The 19,448-nt window shown below is 35.2% G+C and overlaps 1 protein-coding gene and 1 long non-coding RNA gene across 2 annotated transcripts; both read right to left on the bottom strand.

Annotated features, from left to right (window-relative positions):
* Nucleotides 1–12,943: 12,943 nt before the first annotated feature.
* LOC106876603 (uncharacterized) lies at nt 12,944–13,738 on the bottom strand. Its single transcript, XM_014925214.1, has one exon. It carries the CDS (start codon nt 13,736–13,738, stop codon nt 12,944–12,946), a length of 795 nt encoding a protein of 264 aa, XP_014780700.1.
* A 799-nt stretch (nt 13,739–14,537) lies between these two features.
* LOC106876607 (uncharacterized) lies at nt 14,538–18,861 on the bottom strand. Its single transcript, XR_008265487.1, has 3 exons — nt 18,327–18,861; nt 17,288–17,602; nt 14,538–14,639 (listed from the first exon to the last, which is right to left on the bottom strand). It is a non-coding gene; the product is annotated as an uncharacterized LOC106876607 (long non-coding RNA).
* Nucleotides 18,862–19,448: the final 587 nt, after the last annotated feature.

Genomic DNA, 19,448 nt, shown 5'->3' with positions numbered 1-19,448 from the left:
GCTTTCCATGCTAGCATGGGTTGGACGATTTGACTGAGGACTGGTGAAACCGGATGGCAACACCAGGCTCCAGTCTGATTTGGCAGAGTTTCTACAGCTGGATGCCTTTCCTAATGCCAACCACTCCGAGAGTATAGTGGGTGCTTTTACGTGCCACCGGCATGAGGGCTAGTCATGCGGTACTGGCAACAGCCACACTCAACATGGTGTTTTTTACGTGCCACCTGCACAGGAGCCAGTCCAGCGGCACTGGCAACAACCTCGATCGAATGATTTTCTAACATGCTACCGGCACAAGTGCCAGTAGGCGACGCTGGTAACGATCACACTCAAATGGTGCTATTTACGTGCCACTAGCACAGAAGCCAGACAGCTGCTCTGGCAGTGATCACGCTCGGATGGTACTGTTAGTGCTCCACTGGCACAGGTGCCGGTCATCGAATATGGTTCAATTACAATTTCGATTTCACTTGCCCCAACAGGTCTTTGCAAGCAGAAACACACCTTATATATATATATATGTTTTTATGTGTCTTTGCGTTTGTCCCCCACCACCGTTTGACAGCTGGTGCTTGTTTACTTCCTTGTAACTGAGTGGTTTGGCAAAAGAGTGTTAGAATAAGTACCTGGACTTAAAAAACAAAAACAAAAAACTCTACTGGGGTTGATTTGTTCAACCAGACCCTTCAAGGCTGTGCTCTAGTATGGCTGCAGCCCAAGGACTGAAACAAGTAAACAATAAATATGGATGTGATGATGATGATGATGTGTGTGTGTGTGTGTAGCTTTGTCTGGACACCATATGATGTTTATAAATGAGCATCACTGTCATACAATTGACGTTTGTTTCCAGTCTTCCATGAAAAATGCATCTAGCAATGAGAAAATATTACCCTGCTTGAAAACAAGCGAGGCTTGGTGTCATGAAGAGCATCTGGCTGTAGGAAATTTATCAAATTGTACCTGATCCTTGCCAGCATGAAAGAGCGGACTTTAAATGATGATGATGGCATACCAACTTAAGTTCTTGTAAATCTTTTCGAAAACAGTAACCAGTTTAGTTGATGTTCAACATGAAATGAGATTTGTTTTGAATGTAACTTTGTGGATTCTGTCAAAGGCATTACCAAAGTCGATGAAATAGATTATGAAAAGGCCAAATAATCCTGGTTCATAAGTGTGGTATTCGTTGTAGGTTATTGGTTGCATTTTATCATATTTGCTGTTATCTGATTCATTCTGATGATCATGTGATCAATACTATGTTAAAACATGGTTACAGTTTGATGTGAAAGCTTGGGTTAATCTGTTGAATAAGACATTAGAAGTGAAGAACCACTTTACACAACGGTGGCTTTACTTGTGTTATTTGAATTGAACAAATACCAGATTCATAATGGCACCAAAGATGAGATTCAGTGTGACACACAAAATGGCAATAAATTAATATTGTAAAATTTTCAAGTAATAATGTAATCGATTACCTAAACATATAGTACTTATATTCAAGAAATACCCCAAAATACAAGACTTGTTGAAATATTTCTGAAAGAATATGATAAAAAAAATGCTAAGTTGGTTACAATTACCTAAGGCTGTATCTTCAGGTGAGTGGTATCTTTGGAAAATTGTAGAGAGCTGAAAAGTGGTGGCTGTTGTACATGTGAATGGTATGAAGCAAAGGTATATCTTAACTTGAACAAAAAAAAAGAGTTCTGAATGTAACTGTAAGTAAGAATATATTCAACCAAATTCTAAAGTTTTGTTTACTTTCTCCAATACTGCCATTACTGGCAAGCAACAAACACTGACAACTCTACTTGCAATTATGTTTGTTGTAAATGTTACTCAACCACCTCTCACTAATGTAAACAGCAAACATAGCTTCATTGGTGACATATCTGTAGAGAAGAGACTTTAGTCTCTTAAATATAGTTACTTTATAATACCTAGTTTCAGATACTACAGCTTTAAGCATGCCACAAACTCAAATCTAACCTCAACTATATTATACTTTTACTATGCCCAGTCTTATCTGTAATACTCCTAACTATTATCATTCACAACACCCTTACACTCACCAGCTGCCTGCAACATACCACAGAAATTTTCTGTAGTGGCTGCTATGAGGTGGTGTCAAAAAGTTCCTGGACTAATTATGTTTAATAAAAAATAAGTTATCTACTTAAGTTTTAGCATCAGTTCCTTTGAAATAGTCACCTAGCACAGCAATACACCAGTTTCAACATTCCTGCCACTTTTGGAATCTGGCCTGGAAGTAATTTTCTGTAAATGAGTCAAAGACCTTCTCTGATTCACTCTGGCTTCAAGTGGCTTCTAGTGGCAGAAGTCAGAACTATTGTGGGCTTGTCCTACAGAGAATGTTTCCAATTATTTTGGGGTACTCCCTCGTATTTGATATCAAAGCAAGATTTCATCAGATTCATATTTCACTCCAAATATTGGATCTATCTGCTTTCATTCATTAACTGGAATTCATTGATGATAATTTTAAGGCTATCACCCCAGTAAAATGCCTTATAGTTTATTCAGACAGCTTCATATGGCTTAAAAATTGCAAAGGTCTTTTATAAACATGCACTAGAAAGATTTTACTGAAGGATATACCTTAAAAACCCTTGTAATTTGCACACCTGTGTAATTTATGCAGGTGATTTTCAGGATAAAAATTGTTAAAAAACGCTTCTACCTGTATAAAATTTGCACCCAAAAGTTTTCAGAATTGCTGATATGGCCAGGGGAAAAGGTTTTCAATTCAGTTGTATTTAGCATAATTTCACTTACTGATGATTAGATTTTATTTAATTTTCATTAAATTAAAATAATTTCTGTTTAACAGGTATCACATTGAAAGCTATTAAATTACAAAGTGTTTGTGTTGTTTATAATAAACTTTATTTTACATTTCTTGCCCACAAGAGATTATGTTCAATCTTTAGCATACTTCTGTATGTCTTCTCAAAATCACGATCACAGGAAATGCTGTTGATAATTCTTAGCAACAAAAACAAAGCTGATAAATATGAACAAGTGTTTCAAAATAAGTTTAATTACCAATAAACATCAGCTTGGATGGCACATTACTCAACCGACAGGAAGGTAACTGATCAAACTGATTATGTAAACAGAATTCTGATTGGTCAATAGTGTCTTCTTGTCTCAAGTTCTCATTTCCCACCTATTCTTGTCGGAACCTTTGATACAGAGTATCAAAATTTTAATCCCCTTCATACTTATAACATGTCGAGCAAAGTTTAAAAATTTGTCATTGCTGTTTTAGCTGGGAGACCAAACTGATAGTTTGGTAACCTGCTAAAATAAACATTAAAAACTGAAAGGAGAAAGTAAACAGCTTAGTAAGTTTAACTTGGTGTTTATTGAACAAGAGAGGTACACAATTTAAGAAGTGACTTGTTAGAATATACACATCTGTGAGGAGACATAAACAAGAATAGCAAAAATCTACTGTACCAAAAGAACTGGTAATACATACATTACAAGTGTTCTATGAAGAGAACATAAGATTGCTGCATAATTCAACATGAATGTGAAACGACATTAAACATCGTTTAAGGTAAATGAAGGTTTCTGTAGGAATGCTAAGTCATACTCACTTATTGAGTTTACATGTGCAAGGATGAATTATGATGTTGTCGTCAGCATTAGATGCAGTAAAATATGACCCGGACTGTGATTACCAGCATGAATGTCAAACTTCAAAAAGTAGTTAACCATTTAATGGTTTTAGTAAATTTAAATGATCTGGTTATGCTGCACTGGCATAGGCAACGGTTATGGTCTCACTTGACTTGCTGGGTCTTCTCAAGCACAGTAATTGGTGGGTGAAATAAGCAAATGAAATTTAAAAAATCAGATGCTGTTGCCCATGCAGAAACTGCAGGAGCTACTCAGACCTTCTGCCCACTAGTGTAGATAGGGGGTGGGGCAGTCCATCCTGGGTGGCACTTTTCATCCTGTTGTAGGCTATAAGCCAGAATAGCTTATATTGAAATAGTATGGTGTGCGATAATTCCTGATATAAAAAAAAAACTACTGGAAATGCACAACTTTTGGGTCTGCATTAGGTAATATGTGTATTTTGTGGGTCTTGGGACAGTAAATAGAAAGGCTGCCCTGGGTGGCACACACTCCAGCTATGCTAGTGCTTCTGCTAGCTTTTCTAAGTTCATTGCAATGTTTGAAGCCCTTCAGTATCATCAGCAGGCATTTTGCTCTTTAGTCTGAATGCTTTGCCTGTGTGAGGCAGCAAGAACTGGAAGGGTTCCACTTATGGTCTCTTATCAACCATAGCCATCTTGAGCTTGTTTTAGTTATCATGCTTATCTCCTTTACTCTTTTACTCTTACTTGTTTCAGTCATTTGACTGCTGCCATGCTGGAGCACCACCTTTAGTCGAGCAAATCGACCCCACGACTTATTCTTTGTAAGCCTAGTACTTATTCTATTGGTCTCTTTTTGCCGAACCGCTAAGTTACGGGGACATAAACACACCAGCATCAGTTGTCAAGCGATGGTGGGGGGGGGGACAAATACTGACACACAAACATATATATATACATATATACGACGGGCTTCTTTCAGTTTCTGTCTACCAAATCCACTCACAAGGCTTTGGTCAGTCCGAGGCTATAGTAGAAGACACTTGCTCAAGGTGCCACACAGTGGGACTGAACCCGGAACCATGTGGTTGGTAAGCAAGCTACTTACCACACAGCCACTCCTGCGCCTGTGATGTTCTTCAGTTGTCTGAGATTCAGACTCATCTTCCATAGGAAATAGTGCACATATGTAGCAAGAAAGCCACAACAGCTAACTTCAGTAGGGAATGAGACTGCATGCCATCTCTCGACAAATGGTTCATTGACTAAGTCTTGATATCTAGTTTCTTTATCTGGTGAGAAATTTCAATGGACGTGCTAGTATTCCTGACTCTCTTCCTCAGATTGGAGCAATATGCTGATTGCTCTTGTATATGAGGCTTTGAATTCCTCCACCACTGATGAAATTTGTAGGCAGAAATTAGAGGTCATACTGTACTGATGGATTGAGATAGGTGTGTGTGTTTGTGTTTGTCCTTCATTGCGGCAATGGTTTGGCAAAATGAGACTGATAGAATAAGTACCAGGCTTCCAAAAAGAAAAAAGTGCTATGGTCAATTCATTTAACTAAAAACCCTTCAAGGCAGTCCCCTAGCATAGCTGCAGTCTAATGACTGAAATAAGGGTTCTTTTCTATTGTTGTCTCAGTTTTCAATTTATTCAATTTTGTTCCAATTAATTTCAAATTTGGTGTATTGATGTAGCCTTATATGCTAATTATGAAAATGAAATTAATTTTTACCACAAATAAATAAATGAAAAGTTAATAGCTTTTAAAGTTTGCAAATTTTGGGTAATTTTTGCCATTCAAAGCCACAGATATATTGGTGTCTGTTCCCAAGCCAAGTTGTTGTATGCTTAAAACTACTACAACCACTATGTGTATTTTCTTCACATATTTTCTTTAATGAGTACCTATATTCTGAAAAAATGTATTAATTGTTTACATGAACTGAATTATTATTATAATATAATGTACGGTTTGTTTTTTGTAATTTTTCGCAAAAAATTTGTCGATTTTTCCTTTTTAGATTGTTTACTAGCCTGTTCAAATGCTTGTTTTCCATTATTTTATCTGACAGAAAAACTTATGGATCTTTTCTGTTGCTGTCACAAATTGGGTATATTGATGTAATTCTGTTATTCACTTATTTCATAAAAATTTTAGAAAGATTTTCTCTAAAAATATGTTACTAGTTGAATGACTCCAGGTCATCCACTGGTCAGACTGACTCTAAACATCCATCCTAAACTCTTCTACCCCTTAACTCCAACTCTAAACCTTAACTCTAACTCTAGGCGTAAGTTAAAAACATAAAGAAATTATTTTAATGGGTTATGAGAAAAACAAAAGTAAAATCATTTCAAAATTATTTAATACAAGCTAAAAATAAAATATATTCAGTTAAAGTGAAATAATTTGAAAATATTTCTTTCATACAGAAATAGAGAAATGAAAAAAAAATCTGTTAAATCGAAATCATTGTAATTTTTTTTTTTAATGACAAATAGAGACAATATAGAAAAAAAATCTTTTAGTGTGAATAAAAAATACTGAGAGAGTGAAATAATTACAAAATTCTTATTCAATGGAGACAATAGAAAAATGCAAAGGAAATAATTTAGAAAATTATTATTTGATGCAAACAATATAGAAAATAGACTAAAAAGTTGTGTTTCTTAACAGACCGTGCGAGAATTAAAACTTGAACTTTTACCTTTACCCTGATGATTTGGCTTTTGCTAATAAGTCCTTGTTTTCTAACACATGCCTATAGAATTCTTTACATTGACAGTTAAGGTTCCATGTACATTGTAAGATAGCTTTCACAATAGCCACATCCAACTTATTTCACTCTTCAGTCCACTGAACATTCATCATCGAGAAGACATGCTCAACATTTGCATTATGCACTGCTATGCTAAATAAAAACTGGCACAAAATTAACAACTCGAAGTATTGTTCTTGAAATTCAATCTACTGAAGGTTAGTAAACCATCTTTCATAGCACAGTTTGGTCTTCCATTAATCAGGCTTGATCTGCATCTCTTTAGCAAGGAGTTTTTTTAATGTTGACCACTGACAGAAAAGAATGTTGTCAGTTTTTTTATACCTTTGTTCTTTAACACTAGACAAGATGATTCTACATGTTCCCATGCTGGAACTGTATCTAATAACATCCATGTAAAGTTATCAAAATTTTCAAAAGATGAAACCCATTTCTCAAGATTATCATGGCAAGTGCTGTAGTAGTTATCCACTTCAAGAAGTAGTAATTTCTTTTTCTCTTTAGATTTGACTCCTTTGTTATTAAGGCAATCCGTCACACTGAGAGGAATAAACTTTTTCATTAATTCTTTTCTTTATAACTGAAACGAGTTCTTTTAAACAACCAAGCACTTCAATAATGCTATTTTCTCTCTATTCTGTCTTCATAATCCTGTTGCTAAAAACATATTCAAAACTGTGAACAAAATATAAGTAGGCTTCACTCAGCAGATTATTGAAGACCTCTACTAAGATTTGGGGGTCTTTTTCTTCAGAATTAAAGAACCTTTTCAGTGCTTTAAATAATCTTAGGATTCTTTCAACTGCTTTCATGAAAGAAAGCTAATGAGTTTTAGAATGTGAGAAAATTGAGGCATTCTGCACACCAACAAACTCGCTGAAATCTTTCACCTTCTCAGATCGAACAATATAAATATTAAAGCATGAAAACAATATAACAACAATTACTTCAACATCAACAGAAAGAACATTGGCTGCAGTATGAGCAGAATTGTGCAGAATATGGGTTTGGACATCCAACACCATCCATTGATTCATTCATGCTTTCCTTGAATTTTGAATAGACTTTTTGCCTATGTGCAAACGTCCACCAAAATTAGTATTTGTTTTATCTCCACCAAAAGCTATACAATTTCTTCATGCCCAGTTTTAACTCAACAGACTCTCTCTGCGGAAGCTTCTATTGTTTCCGAGGTCACATTTGGGAGGGATCTTTTACTCACAGTAAATTTATCAGCAACAATTCAGCACTAGATGATTCAATGCATAGACAATTCAGTGCAGGTCATCTTATTGAACTTAGGTAAAGGTTATTTTGGGGATGAAAAAGAAGAGGAAAACTTTCAATTATTTATTTAAAAACAAAAAGAATTAAAAATGCTAAATTATATTCTTTATCTGTGTGTATCAAAGATATTTATTTAAAAACATGTAACAATAAAAAGCAAAAAGAATTAAAAATGCTTAAATAAATTCTTTAATTCCTACTTATGGAGTTTAATTGGTTAACTAATAGCTCACAAAGATTCTAGTTTGTCAACTGTATGATATTCTGAAACTATTTTCTTTATGGTGGAATATGTTCATTCATGCTTTAAATGCTTTATAGTGTCTTGTCCAACATTGAGCCTAATCAGTTTTTTTGTATGATCTTGTTCTAGGTGAGGAAATTCGGCGAATTTGTAAATAGTCAGGTGGTTATGACCAAGTGAAGTCTGGAATTCCCGATGCCATCCTTCTACTGCATTATTGGTTTTTGGGAAATTTCTTTCAATATGATCATATATATTCCATTAGCTCTGGCTTGAAATGAGGATCTCTTCTTCTGTGATGAGATGGGCATCCTATATATGTATCTTCAAAATAGTTAACAAGGTGCAGGAGTGGCTGTGTGGTAAGTAGCTTGCTTACTAACCACATGGTTCCGGGTTCAGTCCCACTGTGTGACACCTTGGGCAAGTGTCTTCTACTATGGCCTTGGGCCGACCAAAGCCTTGTGAGTGGTTTTGGTTGACAGAAACTGAAAGAAGCCCATCATATATATGTGTGTGTTTGTGTGTGCATGCGCGTGTATGTGTATCTGTGTATGTACCCCCACCATTGCTTGGCAATTGATGTTAGTGTGTTTATGTCCCCGTAACTTAGTGGTTTGGCAAAAGAGCGATAGAATAAGTACTAGGCTTACAAAGAATAAGTCCTGGGGTCGATTTGTTTAACTAAAGGTGGTGCTCCAGCATGGCCACTGTCAAATGAATGAAACAAATAAAAGATTGTCTAAATCTTCCAGTATTTCATCGTGCAATTTTCCAAAGACTGTCACAACATCGTCAGTAAGAATGAAGGCCAATGCAACTAGTGTCTTGCAAATTAAGTGTATGTTTTCATTATGTAAATATAGGTTAATGAAATTTAGGCTACTGATTTTTCTCCAAACACTTGTCCCAAATGAGACAAACAGCCGACCAAACAAGCGTTAGAGAAAACTTCATTTACAGCTTTATGGAAAGACTTTTCAAAGTCACACAATAGTGTTTCTGGTCATATATCAAGGTCCAAATACAGAAGCGTATCTAACATTCTTTTGAATGTTAGTTTACTTTTATTCTGCAGTAATGCATATAACATTGGATAAGCATGGCCTTCAATTGTTACATGTATAACATTAACTTGAAAGAAGAGAATAGGTGCCACTTTAAATGTGCCATCTGCGCACCAATGCTTATTCTCTTTCAGAAGCTTAAGATTTTCTGGAGAACAAAACATAAATAAAACCTATCTGGATCATCTGCAACTGACTCATACACCAAGAAATTATCGCCATTGTGTGTTTTGCATAAACGTTGAGGTAATTCAATATCCATCACTGCATTAGGGTAATTGCTTCTTCCTTTTTTCTATTGTGTTGTAGATTTCACTGTATGGAGGTATACTTAGGAAGAAGAGCAGTGCTTCAGTGCTGTGTTTGTAGGTTGCATGTGCATGTGTTTTAGATATACAACCAACACCCATATAATGTAATAATAAATTACATGTATTACAGATGCTGAATTGTCAGTACTCCAGTATAATGCACTATATAATAATGTATATGTGTGTGTGTGTGTGTGTGTGTATAGACAGACACACACTTGTCGAACATGTTTTTTAACTAGGAACAGAATATGAGAACAGACTGTTTTAATTTCTAATTTTTAATTCTTATTCTAAGTCTTGACTTTGAATTTTCAGTATTTGATAAGATAAACATATACATTGAAACCAGTAATATTCTTAAAAAAAGTCACTTAAGGTAACAAATATAAGAATACTTATCCTGCTCAATTAAAAGAAAAAGTAAAAAGAACCTTTGAACATACTTCCTTGCTGTTTCCACTTTTACTCTCTCTCTCTTGGCAAAAGAGACTGATCAGAACTTTTCAGTTTGGTTGCCAGTGGCTCCCATAATTAAAGTTTACTGAAAATTTTAAAATTTGGCACAATAATACACTTGACCAAACTGAATTGCTGGAGTTATTTCATTTTTTCCAGAAAAATATTTTTAAGAAGTCATAGAGGTTTAAAGTTTGATCGTTTTTATCCAGTCAGGAAACAGGATTTGGAAGCTGTTATTTTGTGCGTGACTGCACATTTTGTTGTCAACATCCTGAAAAATAGCACGTGTTGTCAATATTTGTAAACAACACATGTTATGTCTCCAGTAATTTTCTTTCACGTAAATAAATGTTTATGTTAATTTAAGAGATTTAGGATCCTTTTGGTTTGACGGGCAACACTTGTTTTCTTAACGAAACACTTTCAAACTTGGGATACTGGTAGAATGTGTCATATATAACATGTTTTTCTCTTAGCCTTCTTAACAAAAATTAGTTCTTAATAAGTTATTTCATGTTAAAGTTGTCGTATTTGTGTAATTTCAACCAATCACTGACGTCTATTCAGCTGAATACAGTTAGTGCTCTTTTTATAAACAATAATTTTTACTGGTGTCAAGAGTGTTATTCCTTGCTTAATTATATCATTATTCCCTAGTAAGGGTTTAGGGTTTTAGGGTTAGGGTTAGGGTTTTCGGGTTAGGGTTAGGGTCAGGGTTATGGTTATGAGTTTTAGGGTTAGGGTTATGAGTGAGGTTATGGCAAAAATAATCATAACCCTAACCATAATCCTAAAACTAACCCTAACTCTAAAACCCGAACCCTAACCCTAAAGCTAAAACCAGTACAAACGCACAAACGATGTCATAAATAAGAGTAACACGGGTAGTTGTTGTTGACAAACAATGGCACTAATTTTATTCAAGGGAAAAGATCCTATGACACCGTTGTTTACATTCCACGGCAGTAATTGTTTTCACCTCAACAGACGTCAGTGATTGGTTGAAATTACCGAAATACGACAACTTTTTACATGAAATAACTTCGAATTCAAAAATTTTTATCTGTTCTATAATACAAAATATACAAGTATACGAAGTTTGAAAGTGTTTCGGTACCAAAAACACTACATAAAACATTAATGAAAAACGTTGCCCGTCAAACCAAAAAGATCCGAGATTTATCCCAAAATATTATTTAGCTTTTATTTTTAGTATACCTCGCAACCACCTCAATTCTCAATGACAAAATGAAGCCATAATAGAAGTGAAGTTACTGGAGTTTGCTGCCATACAGAATACAATGTCAAATTTGTCAACACTTGCTTCTTCACAGATAAAAGATTTTCCAAAGTGCTGTCAACATGTACTCCCTCACAGATAAGAGACTTCAAAGACTGTTACTATGGCAGCAGGCAAAAGAGTTCTTATGTTTTTGCTTCTTACTATTGAAACTGCTATGAATGTGTCTGTGGCTTACGATTGGCTAAATTTACCCAAATTTTCAAACTTTAATTAATAACTCTTTATTTATTGATTTATTGTGAAAATTACTTTCATGTCATTAATTAGCTTATAAAAGTGTATCATTACACTGAATATGAAATCAATTTGAACACAAAATTGACGCTGGCAGCCACTGGCAATAAAACAAAAGATTTGACTGATAGAATAGGTACCAGGTTTTAAAAAAAAATAGTACTGGAGTCAACTCATTTGACTGAAAATTCTTCAAGGCCCTGCCCCAGCATACACACACATACATTAAAATAGCTGTCTGTGTGTCATATCTAACTCACATAAACCATTGACAAGCATGATACTATGGTTTTTGTCTGGGAGAAAGTCTGCTCATGGACATGTGCTAAAAACATAATATATATCAGAGCAAGATAAACATTGTCCCAGAAATTACCCACGAGAATGTCAGAGATGAGTTTCAGCTTCCTTGAGTCTTGTAAGTGATGCGTATTCACTACTTTCATGTCAAGAAGAAATCTGTCTGTGAGGAGATATTTTCTCAGGCAAAAACCACATGTTAACGGTCTCTCTTTATCTATCTATCTATTTGTCTATAGATAGACAGACAGTAGAAGCAAGAGAGTGACTCAAGGGCTGAGAGTTTAACAAATGCACGAAACTCTCAGCTCTTGAGTCACTCTTGCTCCTGTTAAATATTAACAAAAACATACATATACTCACTGGCGTAGCTCTGGGCAGTAGGGGCAGTCTGCTCTGGGTGGCACTTTTCATCCTGTTGTAGGCTGTTGCTGTTGGTAATATGTGTTTTTTTGTGGGGTCCAGGGGTGGCAAACAGAAGGGTCGCCCCATGTGGCACACACTCTAACTACGCTAGTGCATATACTCATATTTTGAGTTCTATTTTTCTTGTTTGCATCACCACATATGTATTAAGCATGCGTGTGGCTGTGTGGTAAGAAGCTTGCTCCCTAACCACATAGTTCCAGATTCAGTCGCACTATGTGACACCTTGGGCGAGTGTCTTCTACTATAACCTTAGGCTGTTTATAAATAAAGCTGATTATAAATACAATTTAATGATCAATGTTGTTTATTTATTCAGTTCAAAAGAAACAAATTAGAAATATGGGCACAAGAATTGATTCAAATGTAATTCTTATGTAAATCTCCACACAATCATCCAAGTAACTTGGTTAAGTTTAAAAACCAGATCCATTCCCATCTGCATTGTCTATATTGTCCAAATTTTTGATTTATCTTATTAAAATTTTCTGCTTTGCTTGTTTTCAGATCTCAGATGAAGAGATTCTCAAGTATTTGTTTTGGATAATCCCAGTTGATTGAAGTTCTCCTAATCTATATTACATACGAGAGGAACTGTGAGACTTGGTATCATAGATGTGTGTAGATCACACATTCTTTCCTTTCTAACAACTTAGTTTATTTTATTTACATGAAACTCAATTAATTACCTCCCTTCCATTCTGTAGTAAAGAATTACATTAGGTCACTGTTCTAGTATTCTTTTGACAACTTGTTCTAAAGATAGCTACCTTGTACAACTTACATGTAATAACTTGTGAGGATTTGTTTGAGTAAATGCCTGAAATTCTTGATATTCCTGCAGTCTCTGAGCTATTTGAGAAGAATGGATTTATGCTCCTAGCAATCTCTTCTAAATATGAAGGTAATTTTGAACATGCCTTTGATGCACAGATATGCATAGAGTGACAGACACAAATCACTGGCAAATCCTATCAAATTTTCAAAAGGAATATCATATAAGGTGAAGAATCTTTTAATAGAGGAAAAAATTCCATTAGCCGAGCAATCCTTGGCTTTCAAAAGAATTAAATAACTATCAATAATTTTTTGAGTGCTACAATCATAAAATCTAGCTAACAGAACAAGCTGTTTTTTTGTACTTACATCAGTAGTTTCATCAACAATTAATGAAAACTTGCACTCTTTTAACTGTTTAATGAGGTTTTCAAAGTAATAAGGGCCTAAAACATTTTTATATATTTGAGTAGCTTTGGTTCTTGCACATTTAATACCTTTGACCATTTTGGAATAAGGACATGCAGTCTGAATTAGTCCAGGTAAATGATTCATAAGTCTCACTGGTAAGTTATGTTCTGCAATGAGGGAACAAAGCTTAGGTTCTGGAGCTGCTATGTTTGTAATATGAACAGAAGTTGCAGGCTGCAAAAAGTCGGTCAGTTTTCCACTTTTATTTTCTGAATTAACATTTTTAATATGTTTATCCATTTTTCCTTGCCTCCCCAGATGAGTTACACTGCCTTGAATTTCACAATATCTTTCGATTTTTGTTTCACTTGGTTCTGACCATGATGAAAATCGAGAATCCAGTAAAAGTTTTCGATAATGTATGATTATATTATTTAATGGCGGAGTTAAACCTAAGTTAATTTTATCACTGTGTTTATCTTTCATATTCTTGCTCAGCTTGAGGGTTATAAATCTCTTATAATTGATAAAAGTTCAATGAGATAGTAAGGAAGCACTTGTCATTTATGTATAAAACATGCTACTGACTGGCATTAGAGGTGACAAGCTGGCGATATTGGATGGTACATATGATACACATATTGAATACGTTCTATACCATTGCTGTTGGCACTCCGTCGCTTACGACGTCGAGGGTTCCAGTTGATCTGATCGACGGAACAGCCAGTTTGTGAAATTAACGTGCAAGTGGCTGAGCACTCCACAGACATGTGTACCCTTGACGTAGTTCTCGGGGATATTCAGTGTGACACAGTGTGACAAGGCTGACCCTTTGAATTACAGGCACAACAGACACAGGAAGTATGAGTGAGAGAAAGTTGTGGTAGAAGAGTACAGCAGGGTTCGCCACCATCCCCTGCCAGAGCCTCGTGGAGCTTTAGGTGTTTTCGCTCAATAAACACTCACAATGCCCGGTCTGGGAATCGAAACCGTGATCCTATGACCGCGAGTCTGCTGCCCTAACCACTGGGCCATTGCGCCTCCACACGTTCTATACCAACTAGCTACCAATTAGCTATAAACTGTCTCATTATAAGATGTCGCAAAATATATTTTGATATAGACTAATTAGTATTTATTGTTACATTGTTCACTTACATATGCTGTAAACATATTTTCTTACATAAAGCAAAAAAATTCGAAAAAAGTACCAAATTATTGCAGCATAGTACCAAAAGTATTACTGCACACCAAAAGTACCAAATTTAGTACAATAGTACCAGGTTCAGCAAGCCTGTTCTGTTCTTCATCTTTCTTGACTTTTCAGCTGAGTTTCAAATCGAAATCGCACAGTGTTTGGATCATCATTGAAACTCTGCGCATTTTTCTAGTATCAGAAGAGAACAATCATGATTTAGTACAACTGTAGATACACAGTGTTTTAATAACTAAAATATTGTGTGTGTGTAAAATGATTTGTCTAGAACAAACCTTTAGATGTAATGTGTAAAGATACATCGAGTTTCAAACGACATCAGCAGAATGCCAGACAGTGTGTTGCTGTGTGATTTTGCTTCCTCAGTGGCTGGAACTAGACAGGTTCTTCTGTTCCAGTTTGGCAAAATTCAGCATACAGCAGCAAATATTTTTTTTTACTGTTTTCTGTATATGAACAGAAGTTCCCATCTAGGTTCAAATGACCGAGGTGGTATCTATTACTGAGTAGGTGAAATTATGTTGAAGAACTGTTGGTAGTTCAGTGATGTCGTCTGGAAATTGCTGTGTTTTTACTCAAACTCTTTGGAGGATGAATTTATTCCCTGAGACAAAATCTTGCAGCGAATGCCATTCATGTAGTAGTGTGCAGGAAAGCAGTAAAAATAATGCATACATCATTACTTTAGTCCGCACTGCTACTTTGTGTGTGTGTGTATCCACAAAAACCTTGAGTAAAACAATTACCCAATGTTTCATGGTCAAAATATTAATCTATTTATCCATTTAGCAACTTGGTAAAAACAAAACAGTAATTGTGTTCGATGCAATCGATGTTTGATGAACGTACTCATTTAGAAAAAGACAGAAACCAAGGGGAAATAATTAACTGCCCAGTAAATATAACAAATGTCCTACGAATATAAAAAATTACATAAACCAACTGGAATGCGTTAGGATGTGTCTGATGGTTTATCCTTAATTCCCGCAAAGATATATTATGTATCTTACAAATTGCAGACATAACAAAAAACTAAACAAAAGGATAGAGGTTTTTTATTCTGTACATAGAAAAGTTTGGCTACTTTTTCTAGCAGGTCATGCAACCACATACAGGCTCTGTCGCTGGTCTGTCTCAGTAATAATTTTGTTGTTATTTAACCTCAAACCAACCCCGATACAGCAAACCCATGCTGCTATAAAAACATCTCTGGTTATTAAATAAGGGTTTTGCTAGGGGAGTGGACCCGGAAGTTGTTCGCAAACAGCAGCAGTAATTTTCTTCAGCTGAATACACGTAATTGATTGGTTAAAATTACCCAAATACAACTTTAGCACGAAATAACTTCTAAAATACAAAATTTTGTCAAAAACGTTTAGAGTAAACCCTGTTCTATGTGACACATTCTACCAGTATCCGAAGTTTCAAAGTATTTAGTTAAAAAAAAAATTAATTAAAAAATCTGCCCATCAAATCGAAAAGAGGATTTTTGTGATTTGACGGGCAACACCTGTTTTCTTAACGAAACACTTTCAAACTTGGGACACTGGTAGAATGTGTCATACAAAACAACTTTTTGTCTTAGCCTTCTTAACAAAAAAATGTACATCGCAAGTTATTTCATGTTAAAGTTGTCGTATTTCTGTAATTTCAACCAATCACTGACGTCTATTCAGCTGAATAGTCAGTGCTGGCCGGTCATAAAAATGTTATTCCGTGTGACATATTTCATCCGGTTTAATCGTAATTTATACGCATATATTGTTTATATAATAAATTACGCTGTGCGTATCTGTGTGTGTATATTTTCCCCATAACCTCACTCATAACCCTAACCCGAACCCTAAACTAGAGTTTGATTTGAAGAAGATTTGGCTGCTATTTCTAGGAAATGAAGCACTTGGTGGGGATGCATTAATAATTCTGGTAGCTCCAATAACAAGTGCAGGCAATATTCAAGTATTTTGATGGCTTTTTCCCCTTTGTTTACGAACAGTCTAGTTAATCGGAAATGTCAGAACTAACGGGGATTAATACCATATACACCGTCACAGCAGTTAGTGTATTCAACTGAATAGACGTCAGTGATTAGTTGAAATTATCGAAATAAGACAATTTTTAACGTGAAATAACTTCGAATACAAAATTTATTATCTGTTCTATACCACAAAATATACAAGTATACGAAGTTTGAAAGTGTTTCGGTACCAAAAACACTACGTAAAAAAATGTTGCCCGTCAAATCACAAAGGTCCCGAAAAGATCCCAAAGAGAATATTTACAAATAAATCAAAACATATCCAATGAAAACAACATGGCTCTACTTAAATACAGAGATCCCGATGCATCCCCGTAACGATGTGAAGGGCAGGTAATCTAGTTTTATCAAAACTAAATGATGTAAGGGGCATCACAATATCGTCTGCTTTTATTCCGATCTTTTTTTTTTCCCACAATTTCGTCTGTTTTTAATCCGATGTTTTTTACAGTGCACACCCGTTAGGATTTAGGGTTAGTTTTAGGGTTGGGTTTAAGGTTAGGGTTACGCAGAAAACGGGTGGTGTACGTATTCTTTACCTCTGTGGGTTAGGGGATAGGGTTGGGGTTAAGGTTTTTAGTTTTTAGTTTCGACTTACACAAGGGCCATTTATGTGAAGTCACAGTAGTTTTGATAAAACTAGATTACCTCCCCTTTAGATGCGTCGGGACCTCTGTATTTAAGAAGTACCAAAATCCTTTGTTTTCACCTCAAGATATGATACGAAGCATAATAGTCCCGTCTTCCCACAGCACAAAATTCTGCATTAAGTAAAACTCACTGTAATCCATCTCTTTCACGGAGTCATGTCTAAAGGCGTCCGCAATCTGCAAAGCGCAATAACCTGAACTGAGATTTTATTTGGAAACAATAATTAAAATGTTTGCATATAAATATAAACAAGGAGCCACTAAGAGCAGAAAATAGTTTCATGTGATGAAGTATTACTACAAAATAATCCATTTTGCATTTTATTTTGAATACAACAATTGTTATACAAGATATCCAGTGTATGGTTTTTCTTTGGAAGTAATAACTATTCAACGTCTATATGTCACCGGAATAACCACAAGTGAGGCCATCAAATAGAATGTACCTAAAATGAAAACATGAAAATATCTATAGTAACCACACGCATGAATATAAACACATGCATTCGCAAGCACACACACACACACACACACACACACACACACAATCATTTTATGTCCCTTTTCCATGCTGACATGGGTTGAATGGATCGTGACGGGGAGCCTCCACTCCTCAAAATTTCAAAAGTGTCATTTAACTTAGTTTCTGCAACTGAGTATATTTCCATGTCGTCATGTAATATATAACCGGTTATGGCATATGCTGACCAGTAATAAAGTCACAATTTTGGCTAGGAAAAAAGTCGCAATTAATTTATGGTGGTCGCTAATAAAGTCACAGGAAAAAAAAATCACAATTAATTTATGGGCCCTGGACAAAATCCTGCAGGAATCGGCTATCAGTTCACATTGTAAATAAATTGCAATGTAGTTTAACTTGTCCATGCAACCGAAAATCCGGATATACAAGCAATAACTATTTCCACAAGGAGTAAATGATAGTGAAAATATCAGGAAGTATGAGAGATGAACACAGATTTATTATTTCCGTATGAGTTCCATATTACAACCGTCTCGTAATATTCTCAATGTAATATCATTAATTTCAATATTCAAAATTTATATACATACATTTTAAATCAATGTGTATATTTAGTAATATAGAATACAATTGCATATTGATATAGAGATATATAATAGAAAAAAACTCATTAGATCATATATATATACCTCAGAACATCATGGATATATTCAGGATTCTGAAATTTTTGTATGCAACTCTGTTGCACACACACAGAATCCACTCTTTTTATATGGAGTTTATGGAAAGCCAAAATAGAAGTAGATACAATAATTTGATTTGTAAAACTGCCCCCACCCCCGAAAAACGATGAATAGACAACATGTAAACGATATTTTTTATAATAATCTTCCTCCTGACATGTTCCACCAGAAACACCCAAAAGAAATTACAGATCTTTACTCTCCAACAGCTTTATGGTCAAGCCTTCGGCAGTAGAGACCTCCGGTGTTTTTGGCCCTCGGACCATATCCCTGGGGCAGAGATGTCAGTGTGAATGTTCCAGCGCATCTCCCTCGCTTTCCACCGGGGCAACGCCTTTTTTTTTGGTCTGCTGAGACCACGAGGCAGTCTGACTTACAGGAAATTGCACGTTCCACTCCTTAAATACAACGGTTATTGAGCTGTTGCTGATATAACATAACAAAATAAACAATGGAAGATCAATGGCTGTTGATTCTTAAAAAGACAGTTCATAATATATAAAAAAAAATGGAAACCACAACTATCAAGGTTTAGGGGACTATTATTAAATTATGGACGGACGTAGTCAAATAAAAAATAAATTGATAGTTTTGAATGGTTAGCTGCAGATAGATATACAGTTCAAAGATGAGAGGCTTAAAGAATTCAAGCATAAATGCTCTCAAAAATTTAACTCATCATCCAAACTACCTTCTACTACACACAGCTCACTTTCATGCGCCTAACAAAAACTTTAATCACACACACACACACACACACACACCCGCATTCATACATAGGCATGTATATCCAGTATAGCGGACTGCCAAATATACATATCTACTGGAACGATTTACCACATATAAATACAAAAGATATATAGACACCATAGAATACATATAAAACAAGTGGATTTTGTTTGTGTAACTGCGTTGAATTCTGAAGGTATCCATGATGTTCCAGTATACATGATTAGATCAGTTAGTTCTCTACATCTCCGTGTAAATATAGATTTCTATAGTACAATGCTAAATTTGTATATTGATGTAAAATATGCTCATATAAATTAGAATATTCAAATTAATAAT

This window comes from Octopus bimaculoides, chromosome 14, assembly GCF_001194135.2.
Source record: "Octopus bimaculoides isolate UCB-OBI-ISO-001 chromosome 14, ASM119413v2, whole genome shotgun sequence".
In the NCBI taxonomy this organism is placed as follows: Eukaryota; Metazoa; Mollusca; class Cephalopoda; order Octopoda; family Octopodidae; genus Octopus; species Octopus bimaculoides.
Note: the sequence above shows the minus strand (reverse complement) of the source record. Positions and strands in the feature narration are given on the sequence as shown.